Source organism: Mustela putorius, unplaced genomic scaffold (genome assembly GCF_011764305.1).
Source record: "Mustela putorius furo isolate JIRA1106 unplaced genomic scaffold, ASM1176430v1.1 tig00003962_pilon_pilon_pilon, whole genome shotgun sequence".
Lineage (NCBI taxonomy): Eukaryota > Metazoa > Chordata > Mammalia > Carnivora > Mustelidae > Mustela > Mustela putorius.
The window spans coordinates 15,056,442-15,079,074 of record NW_025422106.1 but is presented as its reverse complement, the minus strand read 5'-3'; the positions used below and the strand labels follow the sequence as shown (position 1 = coordinate 15,079,074).

At 45.1% G+C, this 22,633-nt stretch overlaps 1 protein-coding gene across 1 annotated transcript in view; it reads right to left on the bottom strand.

The window, feature by feature from the left end:
- Positions 1-912: 912 nt before the first annotated feature.
- Positions 913-22,633, bottom strand: part of AATF (apoptosis antagonizing transcription factor) — a 98,621-nt gene continuing 76,900 nt past the window's right edge. Inside the window, exon 12 of the mRNA XM_013053613.1 lies at positions 913-1,257. Coding sequence (XP_012909067.1) covers positions 1,194-1,257 — 64 coding nt within the window. The 3' untranslated portion in view covers positions 913-1,193. The remainder of the gene's footprint in view (positions 1,258-22,633) is intronic.

Here is a 22,633-nt window from a genome sequence, read left to right as displayed (position 1 = left end):
TACTGAGACCAGAGAAACAAATCATCACATACCAAGGTCCAATTAATGTGAAATGGAAAAACCTTCCTCCCCCATTCCGGCCCGTCTCAAGCTCAGCAGACGCTCTGACGCTCACACTACACCATGAGGCTGATCACACGCAGGACTCGCTGCATCTGGAGCCCTGCCTCTAGGGCCGGCACATGGCCCCCACACACTGAGGCAGTCTGACAGGTGGGACTCCCGGGTACCCAAATCTGTCACTTGGTTCTGACATTTCAGAACAGTATAAAACCTGACGTTAACAATAGTAACTAGTTCTGCACCACAACTGAAAGCGGGTTTCTTCTCGAATTCCACAGCTCCATGTAAAGATGTGGGCAAAGGAGCCGGGGGCGGTCAGCAGCGAGCGCCGGACGCACACATTGCTTATGCGAGATAATCTTCATTGCATACTGACCACAGCAGGCCAATAAATCCCCCTTATGGGGATTTAATTTCCAGCTTTTGACCTTTGCATGAAAAACAAGTGAATCATTTCCTCCTGCTGGATTTACACCAGAGCTCATCTCAATAAAGTGATTTAGGAATGGTGAGACTGGAAAAGGACTGTGGAAGAAATCTACAGGGGGAAGAGGAGGAAATGATAAAGAAGTCAGGGAGCTGTATTTGTGACACACAGGCGAATGCCTCCAAGTAACAGAGTCTCCTGGGCACAGTTCATAGGTTTCTGGGGATTCCCTGCTCCTCGGAGCAGTGAGCGATCACCAAACATGACCTGCCCAGTAAGCGGCATCCTGGCTTCCACGAACTTTGTATCGTGAGAGGAGGCCGTGTGACTGGAAAGAAAGTGAAAACCGTCCTCCACAAAGCTGTCCCTCCACCAGAGCTCTCAAGCTGACTGACTCCGTGCTAAGACATCATGCGCATGGCCATGGCCGTAACAACACGGTTTATTTGTGATGGTGAACGAGCGTGGGGCACGGGTCCCCAGCAAACTGAAGCACAGGGGACATGCACACTTGACTCCAGGCTTTCTGGGTCTTATTAGGCACCTGCTCTAAATCCCCCACCTGCCCAGGACTTCCCAACTAGCCCAAAGTCATGGGCTGATGGCTTCCCATGTTTGGGGCTGGCAAGCTGGCGCACGGTGTATCCGCCTGTCCGTGTGTCCGGTCCCTGCCTCGGGCCTGTAGCAAGAGTGGCGGGTGCGGTCAGTCCCTTTGGCCTTCGTCAGGAGGATGGAGCTGCCCAAAAAGAGATCGATACAACTCAGTCCTAGAAGACAAACAAAACAAATTGGTAAATACACTGGTTCCCTTTTCAAGGTTCAGCAAGAACTGAGAAGCCAGGAAATGTCCCCTTGGTTTCTTCAATGGCCAACACGACCTTGTAATTAAAAATGCATCCCACAGCCCTTACTCACAAATACAAAGGAAGGTAAAACGCAGAAGCAGCCAATCAAATAGTAAAATATGTAAATAGTCCGGTGTGGCTGGATACCTGTCTCCAGGGAATGAGTTTTCTATAAGTTTGCCCTTTACAGACAGGCTCTTCAAGTAAGAAAACAAGATTGAATATTTTAATAGGATGTATGAGACTGCCGCACGACGAGGAGGATTCAATCAGACATGGGATGTAGGGGGATATGATTTAGTTTTCATACATTTTCTTGGACTTGGCAGTACTTGAAAAACAATGAAAATGACCTGGCAACAAGATTCCAATTACTATCACATGTGCAGCTGTTTGGTGGTGGAACTAAGGTTCTCCCCCACTCCCCTGGCCCCTTTTATCTATTTTCAATCTAATAAATAATTCGATTGGCTAATTTATTTCTAGAGCTGGACTTTGAAATTCAGAAAATGATAGTATGCCAGGGTCTTGGGTCTTTGAAAATAAAGTCTCCTTTCCAACCTCTGTTTCTGCTGTCAAGTGACACACACACACACACACACACACACACACACACGCAACAACCCACCCAGCCCACGTTCTCTGTCAAGGCCTGGAAATATCAAAAGAGGTGGGCTGGGGTCTCTCCTGCCCTGGTCATGGGAGCACCCAAACACGGTCCCGCGCGCAGAGAGCGCAGATCCCCCCTGCGGAGATGTGAGGAGGGTGGCGAGCCACGGAGGAAACAGGGCCAGCCAAGGCAGGTGACCCACAGCTGCCCCTGCAGGAAGGTTGCACCACTAACGCCCACAGAGGGAGGCCAGGCACACACAGCTATGGTTGAGGGCCAGCCAGGGAATGACCCCACAAGAAAGCTGTTTTATACTTTCAAGAGCTCACCCTAAAAGACAGCCTGACATGCTGGCTAAGAGAATAGGCTTATAAAAGTGCCCTCATTACTCGAGAGCCATCTTCAGCAAATCTGACTTTCCAAACAGAACAAAACACCAAACCACCACCCTTCAAATAGCTATTTCGGGTTAACAAGGCTGCAACACAAAAACTTCTCAGTCTGTGTATGAAGTCATCCTGCGAGGGTGGTATGTGGAAACAGAGGTACCATCTTAAGGAAGTCCAGCAATAAAAGAAGCATATTAAGACTTCTAGAAAAGGAAAAATCCTAAAGAAATCGCAGGTGCCCAGAATGCAGCCTGACCCTTTCCTGCTGGGGACCACAAGGCAGGCAAAGAAGTACAGGTGCGCAAATAGCAGATCTCCAGGATGATCACAGAGATTTTACCCAAGAATTTGCCAGCAGCTGCCCCTGAGCTGTGGACCAGATCTGTGGCCCAGAGACAAGGGCCACAGCCTCACCTGGAGCTCGGCTCTTTTGTTCCTCCGGCCATGCACACCTGCCAGCCTGCACTGGCCAGCCCACAAGTACAAGCTGGGTTGAAGGCGCTTCGGACCAGAGGCCAACAAGAGGCAGGCGGCCTCACTTCCAGAGGCCGAGACTTCCAAATCACCAGCTCCATCACCCGGAGGACAGCTGGGCCCAGCGCGAGCTTCCCGGGATCTCACGGTGGCCAATTGCCCATAAGCACAAGTCTCTCTGGTCATTTCCACACACAATGAAACGGCACGGAGGGGAGAGCGGCCGGGACAAGAAGGGCAGTCTGGCTTTAGGGCTGCGTGGGCTGGTGAGGGCCCCGCTCGCCAGCCCGGCCCCCGTCATTACTGCCACCAAGGGCCTCCGCTCAGCACCCGGCCCTGCGCCAGTTACCGGCCGCAGCAGGGTTCACGTGTCAGGAGCGCCGAGTGAAATGCTGAAACCCATGTTTTGATAGAACATCATTTCACACTCAGGTGGACAAAGCTGACAAACATATGCAGCTGTTCATGGCAAAGCAACTTGGAAGGCTGAGGGGTCTGGATCTTTTAAAACAGTTTGAGAGAGAGACACACACACACACACACACAAACACTAAGAGGAAGGGATGATTCCAATCTAAGACCTCCAATGTCACTGCAGCTCTGGGTCTTCCTCAGTGACCGGCTCTACCCCCACAGCATCTTCAACTCCCCTGCTCCCACCTAGCCCCCCCCATTCTAGCCTCACCATCGCTGGCCAAGAGTAAGGTGACAGCCTCCAACTGATGTTCCCGTTCCCCCCTCGCCCTGCTGTTTCTTAGCCCCAACGGGACACCACACACCCCCCAAAATCACCTATAGGATGAAGACCCCCAGCACCAACTGGTCTGCTCTGTGCAGCTCCAGCACATGGTTCCCTGCAGACGCTCTTTGCAGTGGCCTGTGGGGCGGGCAGGGGGCAACGCGGCCGCAGCCCGGGCCCCGCATCTGTCTGCCCACCTCCTGCAAGAGTTCTACAACACCACTACAGCAGCCCCCTCACACACACAGTTTTTCTCAATAAATTTACTAGTCACAAAGGACATAATTATCAGAGTCTTGTGAATACTAACTTCTGGAATAAAACTCGCTCATTTCTTCTGTAAAGCACCCGATAGCGATGTTCGCGCCATCCTGACTTGATACCGATCATCGTTCATTTAAATAACATATGAACATACTCTTCTCCTTGGCAATTTTACAGCGTTCTTTCCTTTCTTAAACTTGTATTTCCATTTGATTTCTCCCTACAGATTTTTGTCCTAATTGTTTTATGCTTGAAAGTCTTTTATTGATCACCCTATTACACTTCTTGGCCACAAAAAATAAGTATGCAAATTGAAACACTTTTTATGAAATTTCAGAAGTTAAAAATATTTTCATTTCTTGACACCGTAAGGCTTTAAGTAATTAAAAAAATACTTCTGGATTGTGTCATTATTACACAATTATTATCCGGATACAACAGACATATACAACAACAGTTAAATAAAATGTATTATAATTTTGGTGAAAATTTATTACGGTAACTGTATAAAGCATTGCTGGAACTGCACGTCTTCATAATATGGACGGGGCCAGTCATGCACTCATGGTGAACAGTATTTATCTCCAGAATGAAAGAACGCTCAGCATCCAGGCTTTTTCTGTTGGTTTTTGCAGACGCAAGTGCAGAGAAACTTCATCACATGGACAAGCAGACGGGGACAGGGGAGTTTTGTGACAGCAACGTCCCCCAATTCTTTTGATTCCTTCTGAATTACCTGCCCCCCAACATCACATAGTGATCTACCACCAAAAACTGTTTTAATGATGTGCCAGCTGACAGCTCAATTAGGTTGTCTTGCAGCTTTGTAGGAAATAAAGCCCTGGAACCCTCGGAGCCACAGGGCCTTGTCACCTAGTGCCGGTGCCCTCTGTTCTCAATTCCCGCCCGCCTCAGTGCTGTGAGGCACGCCCCCGCTCGGTGCCTGGGTGGGAACCCTTCAAGTCAGAGAGAGGAGGGGCATGGCGGGTTGCTCAGTGGGTGGGGGGCGCTGTGAGAGGTGAGACTGGAGACCCCGGTCTAGGTGCCTTCTCCAGCCGCCCCACTCTTACCCTGAGTGGGGTAAGAGCACACAGCTGGGAACTGATTCCCAAAAAATGTGTATGTCCCTTCCCCTCGGGGAGTCTCTGCATACCCCACCCAGCATGAAGACTCAGGGCCCGAAGCACAGCGTCCCCTCCCCCCAACATGCACACAGCACGTGACATGGTGTCAGTGCTGAGGGAAAGGGAAAGGCATTTTCACAGAAAAGGAGCCTGTCCACAAAACTAAAAATAAAACTGGGTGATAAAAAGGCACCATGGGACAGAGGGCTGGACTGCCTTCTGCCACTCGGAACATCTCCCCCCGCACCATCCTTCCTAACCGGGATTTAGCCATGCAGAGAAGCTCAACTATCAATCCTTCAGGTTAACCTTGTCTCCATCTGATTTTCTAGGGTAAGTGTATAGTTTAATACTTGAGGTCCCCTTAAGGCTATGCATAATGAACTTAGTTTAAAAAAAAAAAAAAAAAGCGTAATTCCTGCTCCCTATCACTTCAAGAATCAAGATTTGAATCACTGAGCTGAAACACCTCCCCCCGGGTTACCCTTCCCCCACACTCCCGGCCTCACTGGCCAGTGGGAATGTCCACTGTGGAAAATGTATTAATGTCCGTATCATGCAGGAGAATAACCTACGGAGTAATTAACAAGACTTGGACCTAAGGTAGAAGGTCGATAGCAGGGGCCCTTCCTTGAATTAAAATTTAACTTACCCTTTATTGCAACCTACAAAAGCAAGTAATGAGCACTAACATTTTTATTTCTTTTAAACTGTCATTTAGGCTGTAGAGGGGATAATTACCTATCTCTAGTGTAGTAAGGTTTTATAACCCTTAGTGAGGCATTTTCTAATTTAATATTTTTACTATATTATCATAAAACCTGTTTCTGGAAAAAAAATGATCATGGATTAGCAGCCATTTTCCATAAAGACAGAATGTGTGTGTGTGTGTTAGAATTTGGCTTATTTATGACCTGATTTTTCTGAAGAGACTCAAAGTATGGCAGCAGAGGGGGTCACAGAGTACAGTCACTGGGGCGGAGGGCGAGTTTGGAGCAGCCCAGTGAGGTGGGGACAGGCAGCGCCCAAGGGAGACTGCAGCCTCAAGTGTGCCCCCCCCCCCCACGCTCCTTTCAGCTCTTCCTGTGCTCCTCCCACTGACTGTGACAGAAACAAGAGTTGTCCCTGCTGCCGTCGGGGCAGTCGGCGCAAAGCAGCCCATCACACCGGTACAGGATCTGTGTGGCCTTTCAACTCGCCAGGTCAGGGGCCTGCAGCACCCAGGGCCAGGAGGCGCACTATGTTGTCCCCAGACCCCAAAGCTGCGGAGCCAGCCCCGAGCTCTATCCACCTGTCCCCATGGCCAGAGGCAGGCAGAGAGCAAAGCACAGGGCACTCTCCGAGCCAGTGCTGCAGTCGGGGCTGTGCGCCGGGCCTCCGAACGGGCTGCTGGAGACCGCAGTGCTGCTCTCCAGATTAGACTCACACACGTCATTTGACCTTGACTAATCTGAAATTGTTCGTTTGTTGCTTCATGGTGTGTGTGCGGGGGCTCTTCCTGCGTACCCAGACACATCCCAGGGTGCGTTGTGGCCCTTCCTCCTTGCACCGGCCCCGTCCCCACACAGCCCGTGCCCCCACCCCTCGCCTGGCACTGGCTCCCTGCGTGGCCGTGGGAGAACCACAGGATGCAGGAGCACACAAGAGAGCTTCCTCCCACCTTGGAATCCACACGAACCCAAATCCTTAGGGGTCAGTGCAGGAAGCACAGGAACAGCAACTCCCATGGACCGGCAGGGGCTCGGGTGACAGACACCTGCACTGGAGAGTCACTGGTGATGCTACCGCCGCCAGCCTTCCCTCACCTTTGTGTTCTGGGAAGAGCTGACCTCCTAGAGCCGCGGAGGCTGACAAACATGACGAAGGGGAGCCCCCACCTCACACCAGCCCCCTGAAGGCCCCACATGAGCCTCATCTGGTTCTGGGGCAGCCGGCAAGGCCCAAGCGAGAGGAGAAGCGCCTGCTGGGCTGGCTGGACGCTGAGGCCCACCGGCCCTCCGGAGCCCAGACACAGACCCCACGGACCGCTCGTCCCGCAGCCACGCTTCAATGATTGGAGGCCCTCTGAGAACCAGATCTGTTCCGAACCAGATCTGTTCCTCACGAGGTGCAGAGAGCCCCTTCCTTCCCGCTGAGACAAAGCCAGGAGAGGCCCCAAGGCTCAGGTCCTTGCGCCCTCCCTGCCCAGCACAGCCCTGCTGGTCCAGAGTGGGCAGGACGGGGCTCCCTCCCCGCACTGCCCTCGGCGCACACTTCCCCTGCCCTCACGGGGCTTCGGCTCTCCCTGATTGGCAACAAGACATCTTGCCAATTCTCGCTAGACACACACCACTGACCCCAAACAAAGGGACCCTCCGGAGCCTGACCCTCTGAACGCTTTGTGGTCAGCTCCTCAAAACATGAGACACAAGATGGTACCTTCCTTTAATCTTTCATTCCCTCTGCTTTCTCTGACCCAGAGCCATTCTACCCTGTATCAGTGACTTTACAGGTGAGACAAAGGTGCTTGAGAAATGCTTCTGTGACTTAGCAGGGGAAATATACCAATCCACATGGCAAGCAACTGCCCTGTGCTCTTTGGGGGCTGAGGCAGAGGGTAAACCCTAACCCGTCCCAGGAACAACATCAGAGGCAGGGACATGTGCTAGAACCTGTCTCCAAGACTGGACTGTTAGGGACGCAAGCCAAGGGAAGAGATACATGCAGCTCTTAGGACAACATAGAGGATATGACAGTGGAAAATTTAGGATTCCTGAAGGTAGCCAGGAGGTCAGCACTTAACTCTAACTTGCTCTCCTCCCAACATCCCCTGGCAACAATAAGTGGATCACAGGCTCCTTTCCTGAAATCTCATCACAATTCCATACCAACCCCCGCCCCCACATACACGGCCCTCCCCTTGCACCCAAGAAATGAGGTAAAAAGGAAAGAAAGCAGCCTTCTCTTACCTAGGACTTATTTCTTAACAGATCAAGTTAGAGCAAAGTAGACAGGACTCGAAGGATGCCCACATCCGTGGCTAATTACCTAATCTGGAGACAAGGCAAGTCTCCAAGCAGCTGCCCGAATCTGCCACGAGGTGGCAGTACACGACCCAGTTCTAAGGCCTTGGCCAGTGGCTTGGCTTCCAGCAAACTGCGCCCGTAAATTACCTAGTGTGTCTGCTCTCATCACCATCTTCCCCGTGCTGGAAGGAGACTCTAGAAGGTCTGTTCCAATTCACTCTTTTGGTCGGGTCAGAACTAGGTCCTTCAAACCTCTGCAAATGCTTTTAGCTCTGCAGCTTTAAATTACAGATGGTGACATACGGCCTCTGGCCTGTCTCCTAAAGATCAGACAGACTGGAGATTTATAAATGTTCAGAAAAGTGGGTTGAGGGCCCAAACAAAGGAACTGAAAGGCTCGGGAAAGTAAGGAAAGGGAAGAAGGCCAGGAGAGATGGCACCGAGGGCCGAATCTACACAGGGTTCCTCGCTCAGACTCCTTCCTGGTTCCCAAGTCAGCTACACTCAACTTTGCTCAAACAAAGGAAGACAAATACTTGAAACTTCTGTCATCCCTACCACCAGCTTTAAGTCTTTCAAATTTTTCTAAAGAAAAATAATTTACCTTGGTGGACTAGCATTAAAAGGGTTGGTGGTGGCCAGGGATGGGAGATGACACTGGCACTGTAGACAAAAGGGATGTGGCCTCCCTTCCTGTGCATTAATATTCCATATTCCTGGGATGATTTCCACTTTCACAGTTTGACTGTTTTATAACAGATTTGATGCGAGAGAAGACAAATGGCCTCGCTCAGGAAAGACGACAAATCATCTCACCGCTTTTAGCAGGGTTTTCTCTTTATTTTTATTTATTTTTATTCTGTGGCTGGGCTGCAGAGCTCTCTGCCTTGCTGGAGATGTTTAATATTAACGTCAGGCCCCCGCGATCCCGGCAATAGAGTTGGCCGGTGTTGTGTTTACGGTTTTGTGACTGCTGGCTTCAGGAAGATGAAGCTCCTTGTTCAAACAGCAGCCCCTCTCACAGCTCCTGTTAAAAGCCCGGGGATGCTTCACTGCTTAGACGTGAATCACTTCCTCCAACTGCACTGAAGGGGAGACTGACACGTGAGTTACATTTGTGTCCCTATCAAGGCTGCTGCCCTGCGACCCAGTGCCTGGGGGGGGGGCAGCGTGTGCTTCATCTCTCAGCTCCAGTTGAAATCCTAATTTTGGGAGTCAGAACACATGGAAATTAGTGAAGGTATTTACTGGCAATCCACAGTTTCGGCAAGGGTTTCTATGACTCCTGGCGATCAGCAGGAGAACTTGTTTAACTAGAAAAGCCCCGTACAACTCCCAACAAAAAGAGTGTGACCAGGGAGCACACAAAGGCCAGGCGCCAACCCTGAAGGAGGGGTATAAGGTACCAGTGGGCCCTCAGGGCCAGGCTCCTAGCTGCTGACCCCCAAGTCCTGACACTCTCTGCCCGGGGTGCAAGGATGTTGTGCTCTCCTTTGCTCCTCCTCCCTCTTTGTCTTTTTCATATTCCTCCTGGCCGGGAGTGTAGACCATCTTCTAGCTTCTGTTCTCTGCCCTCCTCTCTGGCCTCTCCCACCGTCCCCTGGCAATCTCATCAATGCCCTCAGCTCTAACAAGCACCATGGCTGGGCTCTGATGCCCTCACCTTGGCACTGTGCCCTCTGGCCCTATAAGGCTATGCTGGCTGTCACCTAAACCACCACCCATTAATAATGACAGCAAAGTCTTCATCATTCACTGTCCCACACTTAGGTGCTTAATGGCAGGTACCTCCGAGTTACAGGTATCCATACCCCATCTTCTGATTCAAAAATAAAATACACCCTGAGATGGAGCTCTGGCTTGAACAGTTTACTTGTATTAGTTGATAAAATGAAAGCAGATGCCCTCCATCTGTCAATCTTTTTTGGGTTCTAGTAGGATCCTTCAAAGAATTACTTTTTCCTCTTCTCTGTAAATGGGAAATTTGGGTAAAAAAAAAAAAAAAAAAAAGGTTTGTCCCAGACATCTGCCACGTCAGCTTTCCCTAGGAGCAGTAACCAGGACCCTGCAGACGCCTCTGGGTGTCTGCAACAGGGCATCTCCCCCAAGCTGGGTCACCAGCCAGTCACCAAAGCCAGCAGTTTGATGACCTTGGCCAGCGAGAAGACTGGTTTTAAAAAGCCTAACTGCTAAGGGCAAAATGATAGTTTGTATCTCTGCCCCAGGCAGCTGGTGGGATCTGTTCTGTTGCATAGCTGTGCCTCCCCAGTAGGCCTGGGAGGTAGGTGAGGAGGCGGAGTGCTGCCAAGTGCGTAGTGCTGCCAAGTGCGTGTAGGAGAAAATGTGTATCGATTTCTTCTTTCTTATAAAGGAGCACAAAGCGCTGAAGAACAATCGTGCGTGAGTCTCTGCAGCATCTCACATTCCACGTGAGACAAAGGCCCAGCCCCCACCAGGCTGAGAAGCAGAAAGGGGAACCACACAGAGCGGCAGTCTCCTGGGTGTCAGCGGCAGCCATGCTGTCCAGGTCCACTGCTGGGACTCCAAACACCTCAGGCTACTAAGCCTCCCCTGCCTCTGATCAAGTAATTTCCCTCACTGGGCTGATGTTGCCTCATCTATATTGGAGAAGAAAGAGCCTTCAGTCTTATTTACCTTTTAAGTGGAGGTGCCCAGAGGGTAAAAGAGTTAATGTTTATAAAGTGTTCTGCTCCCCAGAGGGAGACAATGGATAAAACACAAGGTGTGGTTATGGCTCATTCAAGACCTCATTTCCAGGGTAGTTAGTAATAGCTTCCCATTACAGATGCTGCTCATCCCAGCACCTTGAACTCAAACTACAATGAGGCAATGCCCTTTATCTAAATATCCTTTTCTGGTTTGACACTTACTATCCACACTAAAAATAACAAAGGTAACCAGGGACTGTTACACCTTGCTAATGCACGTCCAGAATTCATTCTACACTGTTTTCTTCTTAAACCACACGAATCCCGAATCCCGAGAGCAGTCCGAAAAACCAATCTAAGCTGTAACTGGTCATCGCAGAGCCCTGTCTACAGTCTCCTTGTTTCCGTAGTAACTAATAATTAGTAGGCAGGCCACCAGAAAACAGACCCAGTGTAGATCCCACAGCCAACATGGACAGGAGGAAACCTATGGAATACGAAGTTCATGGTGTGTGTTCTTGGAAGTGATAGAAATTCAAGAGTGTTTGTGAAAGATCTTTTCCCAAGGTTCATCCTCCATAAAAATGACCTCAAAAACTCTCTACGTAAAGGGTTGGAAACAAGAAGTCCCAGAGCTAGACTCCTCATTTCTGGTGCTCTTCCAACATGCCCAAGGGCTAAGAACAAAATATGGAACTGGCGCTTGAGGGTTGCCGTGTTTCGGTTTGGAGAGGGAACCCATAGCTAACTAGGGGCACGACCAGGCAGCGAGCACAGTATGCGATCTGGACAGGTACAGGGTGCTAGGGGAGCTGGGGAAAGGTTATTAGCAGAGTTGGAGGATTTGGAGATTTCGGTAAGAGAGGCAAAAACGTTTGTTCATTTGTCTTATAGGACTGTTTGCAAAAACAGTCTTACCAGCAAACTGTAAATAGACTTATAAGCTGAAAGCCTTTAAAGACATTTCAGACAGAAGACTTACAGCCAACTTTTTTCAGGTTTGCACAGAAATGGGTATGTTTGTGCTGAAGGCAAAGGGATGATACAGTATTTACCCATGTGTCAACATACATTTTCTTTATTTAGATTTTTGAACAGATTACATTTAAAATAGTCCTCAGAAACAAAAAAATTTTAAAGAACATTTTGTCCTCGAGACTCTCATGAACAAGGACTATTTTGGCTTCGTAAAGAAGGAGACAAAGTCACAGAGGAAACCCTCCTCTGCATCATGCCATCTGAGAGCCAGGGCAAAATTCTCTATCTTTGAGAGCCTGACATCAGCTGGACATTATATGGTTTTGCAAATAATACTCGTGCTACCAAAATGTTATACAATAAGGCAAGATAGAACTAGAATAAAAATAAATTATTCCAAATGTATGAGCATTAAACTCTGATACAAAGCCAAATATGGGATTACAGTAAACATATACACACTACTTTGACTTACAAGTTAAATGTTCTTTTTTTTTCCCCTAAAGTTTACTTATTTAAGTGATCTCTACACCCAATGTGGGGCTCAAACTCATGACCTGGAGAATAAGAGTCACATGCTCTCTAACTGAGCCAGCCAGGGGCCCCATAAGTTTAGTGTTCTAGTGAGAAGAAAACCCCCATCAATGCTTCTGTGGGCTGTAATAAATAATAGCATTAATGGAGAACAAATAAAGTAGGGGTTCAGGGAAGTGTGAGTCCCCCAGCTCAGTATGAAATGGGGAATCTCCCAGGAAAGGCTGGTGTTGTCAAAGACTATGAACATCCCAACAGGCAGGGACCAAGGTGGGGAAGGGGTGAGGAGACAGCGGGTTAAGTAAGCAGAATGAAGAGAGGAGAGTACAAGGAGCGGCTGGGGGGTAGGTGTTGTGGGGCCAGCACAAGGGTGCATACTGAAACATGATGAGGGGACAAAGGGAGCAAAGCCTTGAGGCGCAGGGTCGAGAGTACTGGTTCAATTCTATAGACAATGAGGACTAGCATGCTTGAAGCGGTGTTCTAGGAAGGTCTTACCTGGCAAGACACACACACCTGATTAGATCAGACTGGGTGGTTAAGAGACTGTTGGTGCAACAGTCCAAGTGGGGAGTATAAAAAATAGTTTGACTCAAAAAGAGAGACAGTCAGTACAGACCATTGAACATATATTAACAGGCAAGCAAAATGGGAAAAAATCTTCAAAAAATATGAACCATAACACATAACCATAACAAAAAAAATTCATACAAATTGCAAAGCAAAACTAAAACCCAAAAGAAAAATAATGAAATGATAAAGCAGAAATATGAATGATTAAAAAATACATGGACTCTTCAAGTTTACTATTGTATGAGAAAATAATCATTAGATACTTAGTTCAGTGCCTAACACAGCGTAGGTCAGTAAAGTGTCTGTCAGTTGTTATCAACTTACAAAAAAGTAAGTAACTTTTAGCACATCAAAACAGAAAATACTTTTGAAACATAACCCTCCATATTACTAAAGGTGTAATGACAAGCCTCAGCTGGCAAGGGAGCAGAGGCATGTAAATTAGTACAACTGATCGAGAATCATGAGAAAGTTACACCCCTGACCCTAGAACTGCCCTTCTAAGAATCTATTCTAAAGACACAGCAAGACTTAAAATATAGACTTCTGTACAAATATGTTCACTGCAGTATTACTTAAACAGAAACGACCTAAATGTCCAACAGTATTTCATAACTGGATATTATAAAGTTATTATAATAGCTTTAAAAAACTTAATGGTGTTAAAATGCTTATAACATAAAGTTAACCAGGAAAAGGGATTCAAACATATATATATAAATAGATATAGACCTTTATAAAACACATACACACAAAAATTCTGCAAGAAAACATAAAGTATTAACATTCAATCTCAACAGCACATAACAGATGAATTTTTCTTTGTCCTTTCGGTATTTTCTAAATTTCCTTCCATATGCATGTATTGTTTTTATTACAGGAAAAAAAAGAAGATACTGTCTCTAAGGGAAGGTGACAAGTACCCGAATATGGCAGAGGGAGAACTGTAAGGGCAAGCTACCTGAATACTCTAACTTGGTTTTCAAAGCTGCCTATAAAGTTTAGGGTCTTTGTAATCAGATGAACGGTGTAAGCATAAGAGCAGGTCCGGAAGTTCAGTGATTCATACTAAGATGTGAATGACTTGTTAGGCAACCCCCAGCCTTTTAAAAAGCTTCTCTATTTTAAAAGAAGAAAAGGAAAAGAAAAAATTGTTTTAATCCAAATGAGTCTTTCTTGCCCACCCCCAAAACAAATTTTTAATTAAGAAAATGTTCTTATATGTATATTGAAGATGGGGAGAAGGAGTTTCCCTCTGGCACATCATTCTAGACATTTCTAAAAGCTTGCTGATGCTTTGGAAACAGCAGCAGGTTTGAATTCACATTCCCAAATGCACAGACCAGCTCCATTAGTTACTTGCTATTTAACTTGGGCCAGTTACTTAATTGCTCTATGCTTCAGTATGTTATTCTTTTTCTTTTTCTTTTTTAAGATTTTATTTATTTATTTGACAGAGATCACAAGTAGGCAGAGAGGCAGGCAGAGAGAGGAGGAAGCAGGCTCCCTGCCAAACAGAGAGTCCGATGCGGGGCTTGATCCCAGGACCCTGAGCTCATGACCTGAACAGAAGGCAGAGGCTTAACCCACTGGAGCCCCCCCAGGCGCGCCTATGCCCCAGTATTCTTATCATAAAAGGAAGATAATGTCAACCACTTCAGTGGTTTAAGGATTATGAAAAAGGTACATGAAGGGTACAGGATAGCAGACTTAGGGTGGATAACTCAGAGCAAAGGATGAAGGCACTTAGAAACAGAAATGGTCTACATATCATAGCAACCTTACGTTGGCTCAGTGATCATTGTGGGAAATGCAGGACCTAATCTAAATTAAGGTAAAAAACATTTAGCTATTGCCTACCCACTTGCAGGATATTTAGCTGTGATTAATACATTATTCTATGATATTGTATTTTAAAAGGCAGTAATAATAAAATGCCAGAACTTAAAAACAGTAAAGTCCTTAAGAGAAATATTTACATCCACTTTAAAGAATGTGAAAGATCCTTTTTGGGGGGGGGGGGGATTCACAATCCTTTGAAGAAATGATAGGAATTTAACCGAAATGAGAACTTTAGTCAAGAAGCCCCATTTTGAGGAAAGATTTATCTGTTCAGCATCTACAGTCTCCTTCTAGAAGATGTGCTTTTATCACTCTACATACTGCTTGGAACCAAGGCTTCAATTTAAGAATGCAAATTCACCAGAATTGTGTAAGACTGAACAGCAGCAAATCAGGAAAAACAGAAGAAACAATCACAGTTTCCAATCCAGTTTTAACACTCTGGCCCACATCTCAGCTTTGAACTTGAGAATGTTTCCTTTGTCCTTTCTGACATTACTGGAGGAGGAGGAAGGCCCCATGCCTCCTATCTCTGTGCTGGACGCCATCTTTAATGATGATATATGGGGGTCCTTTCCCCTCAGCACTGCTGGGGGGTCAAACACGGGATGCCGCCCGCCTGAGTATCAACAAGCGAATTATAAACTGTGTCAATCCGAGTTAATGCAAAGCTGTAATCCTCTTTAACAAGAGATCAAATCACTGCTGTGAGTTATGTTCATTCTGTAATCTGATAAGGAAGAGAGGGAACCTCTAATAAAAGAGTAATGGGAGCCTTTAATGATGCCGGTAAAAGGCAGCACCAGTGAAAATATTGCTCTCCTTCCTGCTGATTAGATCAATGTTGCATATTTGCCCAGACTTGTTTCACCTGTCAGAATGACCTGTGTCTTTTTAGGAGATAAGAAGGCTCAGAGAAAGCATCTGTATCTTAACCATTCTAGCTTGCAAGTTTTTAAACCAACGACAAATGCTCTGTGGCGGGTACTTCTGGGATTATTAGCTGATGTGCTATTAGCTGATGTGCTCTCAAATGCCGAGCAACTACACCAGAATACTTCACCATGATGCGGTGCACACCTCTATTAAACAAAGGAGTAAAGGAGGCAAATGGAGTCGAAAACAGCCTAAGTTAACCTCTGGATTACCAACTGGGGGAAAAGATTATCATCAGGAGAGTGGCAGAATGTGCCCATATTAAGGGTGTAGACCCACACACAAAAATGGCAAGCCGAAGATAAATTGCCTGCATGAATTCTATTATACCAAGGCACCTCAAGAACAACATGGCAGTGATGTTGACAAAGCACTTTACAAGGCTGGATTACCTTTGTACATTTCCTTTCTAAAACTCCAGATGTAAAACAATAATGTATTTGGTGCTTAGTGGTTATCATTAAAGGATCCTCTCCTTGTTCTTTTTTAATGCTAGCAGCTTCAGAGAAGGAGTGGGAAAGTGGTTTTTTGTTTTTGTTTTTTTTTTTTAATAGTGGGGGTGAGGGGGAAATGGAGAGCCAATATGGAAATTCTTACTGTTTCTGTAGAGAAATTTCTTTAAGTTCTTTGCAAAGGAATGGGGTACCTATAAAGTGCTAATACTGCCAGCATTTTTGTAATAAGGAAAATGCAATAAGCTAGCCTCACAACGGATAGTCTAGGAACTGGGTTTCTAGAAGAGATGCAGTCTGAAGCAGTGGTGCATGGGCGGTGGACCACAGTTCTTGGGCTCGCGGCCGCAAGCTGTCGAGGACACCCTGACCCAGCCAAGAGCCAAAATGCTCTGGGGAGGAGCATGCCATGCCCACAGAGTGCACGGAGACCCCACGTGGACTCCATTCCCAAATTTGAGGCTGCTGCCACCAGTTAGGAACATATCTTGACCTGTCTCAGAGGTCTTAGAATTTGCTTCTCCTGTTTGTCACACCAGCATTTTCTCTCTGACCTACATCAACACAACAAATGAGGAAGAATTAACTTCTTTAAAGGTCTTGCCTCCGGGCACCTGGGTGCCTCCTCAGTGGGTTGGGCCTCTGCTTTCGGCTCAGGTACCGATCTCAGAGTCCTGACATAGAGCCCCGCATAGGGCTCTCTCCTCCATGGGGACCCTGCTTCCCCCTCTGCCTGTCTCTCTGCCTACTTGTGATCTCTCTCTCTGTGTCAAATAAATAAATAAAGAAAGAAAAAGAAAAAAAGAAAAAAAAGAAAAAGAAAAAGTCTTGCCTCAGAGGGTCTTTCAAAAGTACAGGCAAAAACCCCCCAGATGATTATTTCCACAACCTCCAAATTTGTTTAAAACCATAATAAGAGATCACCTGAATTTTTATTTCAGACTCTCTCTGGTCTAAAAGTACCCCAGGGGAGTCACACCATGTAAAGTAAGCAATGTTTCTAAAATGTTGATGAGCTTAGATTAACTTCAGCCATCAGACAAGTGAACAGCAATCCTGTTAACCACGCAAATATAACACTGACCTATTCTTGGAGGTAACAAGATGCTTAGAGGGATTCTCTCTCCAACAGACACCAAGCCTTTTCTTCCCTGATAACCCTGTCTCTGTAGTAGTATCACACGCTACTGTGCCCTCTTAGCAAAGATGACTCCAAAGGTCAAACAGTAGCTGCTCTGGAGCTGAGCTGCCCTGAGCCAAGAGTATCCAGGGCTTGGCCAAGTCAGTGATCATCTTTAGGCTCCTGGTAATCTCCTTCCTTGCATGTAAACATGTAACACATGGGCAAAGAAAGGGGGTTTCTTTGGTTTTCTCTCAATACTGGGAATGTTCAGCAGGTCTGCAGTAGAAACCACCCGCCCACCTCCTAATGGATGGAGTAAAGATCTACTGGCCCAGCACAAATCAAGTATCAGGGGTTCCATGAGACTGTCACTAACATAGGCAACCTGAAAGCACATAAAAGGCATTCAAATTAGTATCCAAAGTTTATCTACAAAGAAAGGCTCCCAAAAGGAAATGTGGTAAACATGGGAACACAAACTGGAAACTTTGCATTTAAAAGGTTTTTGGGTTTTTTTTTAAAGAACAAAAACAAAAAAAGAGATGGCTTGAAGAAAATTCCTAGCATGAGAAAAGAGTATGTATCAGCAGAAATTAACTAAACAGACAATATATAGACCACATCACAGGAGAAACAAAATGAGGATGCCATCCCCCATTTTTTTAAAAAAAGATTTTATTTATTTATTTGACAGAGAGAAATCACAAGTAGATGGAGAGGCAGGCAGAGAGAGAGAGAGAGAGGGAAGCGGGCTCCCTGCTGAGCAGAGCCCGATGCGGGACTCGATCCCAGGACCCTGAGATCATGACCTGAGCCGAAGGCAGCGGCTTAACCCACTGAGCCACCCAGGCGCCCTGCCATCCCCCCCCCCTTTTTTTAAGATTTTATTTATTTATTTGACAGACAGAGATCACAAGTAGGCAGAGAGGCAGGCAGAAAGAGAAAGAGAGAGAGGGAAGCAGGCTTCCTGCGGAGCAGAGAGCCCGATGCGGGGCTCGATCCCAGGACCCTGAGATCATGACCTGAGCCGAAGGCAGCAGCCCAAACCACTGAGCCACCCAGGCGCCCCCCTGCCATCCCCTTTTTAAAGATGATAGCACTTCTCTCTCCATTTAGGGTACTTTAATACCTCATGTTAAAGATCTCTTCTCTTCTCTCCCTTAATGAGAACTATGTTCCAGTTTAAATTCAATTTGACCAAGTACAAATTTTTTTTTAGCTCCAATTGGATGATTTTAGCTCAAACTGGGGATTCAAGAACAAGTAAAGAGCACTCAGATTCTGTCCTGCTTCTCCTCCAAAAAACCTAAGCATTGGGGGAACTTAGGCATGTGTAGAACAATACACTGGAACCAAGGAACAAAGAGGAAGGGTTCTCTCTGCAGACCTGGCTAAGGTAGGAACCATAGGTGGAGCTACCTCTGGAAATAAGAAATCTAAAGTGCTAGAAAATGTATGTGTATTTTACCATGATTAAAAAAAAAGGGGGGCAGAGGGACGCCTGGGTGGCTCAGTCATTAAGCGGCTGCCTTTGGCTCAGGTCATGATTCTAGGGTCCTGGGATCGAGTCCCGTATCAGGCTCCCTGCTCAGTGGGAAGCCTGCTTCTCCCTCTCCCACTCCCCCTGCTTCTGTTCCCTCTCTCGCTGTGTCTCTCTCTGTCAAAAAAATAAATAAAATCTTTTAAAAAGGGCGGGGGGGGGCAGAGGGTAATGGGAAGAGACACTAGCCGGGTACTAAAAAACCAGTTTTATCCATATGGCCCATAGGACAGAAACCATAAGGAAGAGAGCTTTCATTCATTTACTTTAATACAGAAATAATCACCACCTTCCCATTTCCTCTGTGTATTATATATATAATTTTCAAACTGAAAACATCTTTTTTTTCCTGTTGATAAAAAGCAGTTTAATTGTAGAAAAATTTGGAAGACTATGGAAATATAGAAGCTAGAAAGTAAATTGTATTTTCTACTCCCCTCCAGCCAGCAGTAAGTATGTGGAGTCTGATATCCATTTTTTCAGAGCATCTTATTTTTTAATGTAACTACTACTACTTCTTTTTTTTTGACATAACTTCTATGAATATATGGCGAAAGATTGGACCAAATTAGAAGCATAAAAAGCAAAACACTGAGCCTCCCTCACCCCCTCCCTCATGTCATTCCTTCCCTACAAGTAAACATTGTAAATATTATGATGTGTAGTCTTCCCAGACATTTCCCTAACCACTGTAACATACACTTACATATGTGTATATATATGCCAGTTTAATCTCTACTGTCAAAATACAAGTTGATCATGTTACAAGCAACATTTCTTTTTCTAGTTAACAAAATAACCTGGAAATCTGACAGTATAATGCATTTTTTAAAAGATATCACTTTTTCCCCCCCATCTTATACACCTATTTACTCAAAATGTGGATTATAATATGTATATGTTATATATAAAATACATATTATATGTATAATATATAATACTAAAAAATATTTCGTAGCTGAACATTATGTTAATACAGTGTCACTTCATCCTTTAACAGCTGTTTATAATTTCAACGAATGATCTTACTGTGATTTATTTAACAGTTGCTTATTGAAGTCATTAGGATTGTTTATTTCTCTCCATTATAAACCATGTTACAACAAAGATTCTTGTTTTGTTCTACATTTCCTATTTACTTATCTATTCATTTTGAAGTAGTTTTTTAAAATGTATTTTTTGGGGGGGTTACTGGGAGGGAGAGGCAGAGAGAGAGAATCCCTCAAGCAGACTCCCTGCTGAGAATGGACCCAGATGTGCCTATCAGTCTCATAACCCATGAGATCATATTTATTTCCTGAGGTCAATTCCTAGAAGTAGATTTTTCTGAGTCATCAGATAAGTATACATTTTTTTTTAAAGATTTTATTTATTTATTTGACAGAGAGAGATCACAAGTAGGCAGAGAGGCAGGCAGAGAGAGAGAGAGAGGGAAGCAGGCTTCCTGCGGAGCAGGGAGCCCGATGCGGGGCTCGATCCCAGGACCCTGAGATCATGACCTGAGCCGAAGGCAGCAGCCCAAACCACTGAGCCACCCAGGCGCCCCAAGTATATATTTTTTAAAAAGATTTCATTATTTATTTGAGAGAGAGATCACAAGTAGGCAGAGAGGCAGGCAGAGAGAGAGGGGGAAGCAGGCTCCCTACTGAGCAGAGAGCCTGATGTGGGGCTGGATCCCAGGACCCTGGGATCATGACCTGGGCCAAAGGCAGAGGCTTAACCCACTGAGGCACCCAGGTGCCCAAGTATACATTTAAAATCCTGATCACATTGCCAAATAGCCCTCCAAAATCATTTCGCCAATTCCATTCCCAACAATGGTACATGGAAGTGTCTGTTTCCCCACACCATCAGCACAGGAGGTTACCAATCTTTTAATATTTTGTAATTTAATGAAATCTCATTTTAATTTGCATTTCTTTGATTAATGAGGTTGACAGACAGTCTTTGTTTTTTTAGCTATATGAGTTTTTTTTTAATGATTTCTAGGTTTGCTTGTTGACATATTTTGCCCATTATTTTTATTGGGATTCTTGAGACTTGTAAAAAGTCTTTACATAGTATTTTACATAGTAAAATGTCACATATTGAACTTTTTCTTGCCAGTCTGTCATTTACTTAACACTTTGTTTTCAATGCGATTTTCAGGTAGTCAGATCTATTAATATTTTTCCTTATGGCTGCAGGCCTTGGTGTCATGCTTACAAAGTTCTTGTCTATCTTAAAATCATAAAAACATTCTCTATTCATATATGCACACCAAGAATGACAAATCTGTAACCTAGCAAAACCAAAACTATTCATTTGAGGAAAAGTACTATGTACTAATAAGATATTTTAACTATGAAAGTTTCCAATTCCTCAGTGATATTTTGTGATATACAAAGTAGGAGACAAAATACACAGTAGCCGACTGTCACCAATTATGGAATTACCTAAAGAAAAACAAAAGAGGTCTATGACTGCCTCATTCTGCCCTGAGAGTTTGGATACTAAAAGCAGAGAGAGCAAATGCCCAGTTCCTCCATCCACAGTTAATCTGGCTTACTCAGACTATGGAGCACAAGCAATAATGTGGATAAATGCCTCTTCTCCTTAAGAAACACAATGGGAATAGAGTGCACTGTAGAAAAACACATGCTTAGTTCTCCAGCTACAAGATTTTATTAAATTCCTTTTTAAGTGGGCTAAACAAGCTGGAGAACAATGCTGATAATAAGCCATCAGTCTACAAGGGACAGCCTTCTCCCCCCACAAACACTGAATGGCAGAAGGACTACTACCCAACAAACATTCCCAACCCCCTCTCCCTTGCCTGCTCCTCCACCTCAAGTAGCAAGGTAGCACAGTTCTAACAATTGAGACATAAAACATTTGGAGGGGATTCTGGGGAAGCTTTTACTTTTCTGATAAAAGAAAGAGGATATATCTGACACTACTTCTTTTCTCTACTTTCAGATATATCTGACACTACTTTCTTTTCCTACCATGAACATGTTTGATGGCTAAAACTGCAGCCGCCATCTTGGGACCACAAGAGAAAGACTAAGAGAAGTTCGCCCTTTTATCATTGAGAAGGGGAAACCACTGCCAATAATTGCATGCTACCCCTAAAGTTTTTGTCAAAAAATAAACTCATTTGCTCATATCTCTGTAGATAGGTTTTAAGATTCTTGCAGACCAAGTCCAACATAATCCTAAATAATACACTCAGTTTTAAATCATCTTTGGTTAGCATTTGGTAGCAACCCTCAGAGATTGTTAAGTGAATAAATAAGATTCAGGAAAACTAAGTGCCCCTGGGATATTAGGTGATTCAAGAATAATCCTAACTACAAAGGACAAAAAGTTGTAGATGCCACCAATAATATACTGGGTTTCACACTTTATGCCTGGGGTAATAATGTTTCCTTAATGGTTTGTCTTCATTTTTGAACATCTAGTTTTCCTTTCCTTTGATATAATCTTCCACGTTGTCCTGACAGGGACTGTAAGTTGCACTCAATTTACTCTGTAATTTCAAAAGAACACACTAGATCCAGAAATAAGTGGAAACAAACAAACAAAACCCCCCAGCTGGACAAAGGCAATCACTCACAAAGTGCAGGAGAGCATGTGAAGTCACGACGTTCTGAGTACAAATGTACTCAGAACCCTCCATATGCTCTTTTGCACTCAAAGTACTAAACAAAAGCAAACAAAATAGAAGTAATCATATGTTCACCTCAACCTGCATATCTACTATTTTTTAGGCCAGGACAGAAAATCTGATGAAGTTTAGTAGCAGATGAAATACTCTCAAATAAAAAGAGTAAGTGAACTTTGAAATATAAAGCTGGCAAAACCCTTACATGCTTACCCTACGACCAGCAATTTCACCTGGTAAAAATTCATGTTTACAAATGTCTACCATAGCATTATTTACAATAATTAAAAATCATTTAAATGTCCAACAAGTAGTGAATGACTAACTAAGCAATATAAAAATATTATAAAGTCATGTAAAATTTGAGTTGTTACTGACATTAAAATGCTTACACTATACA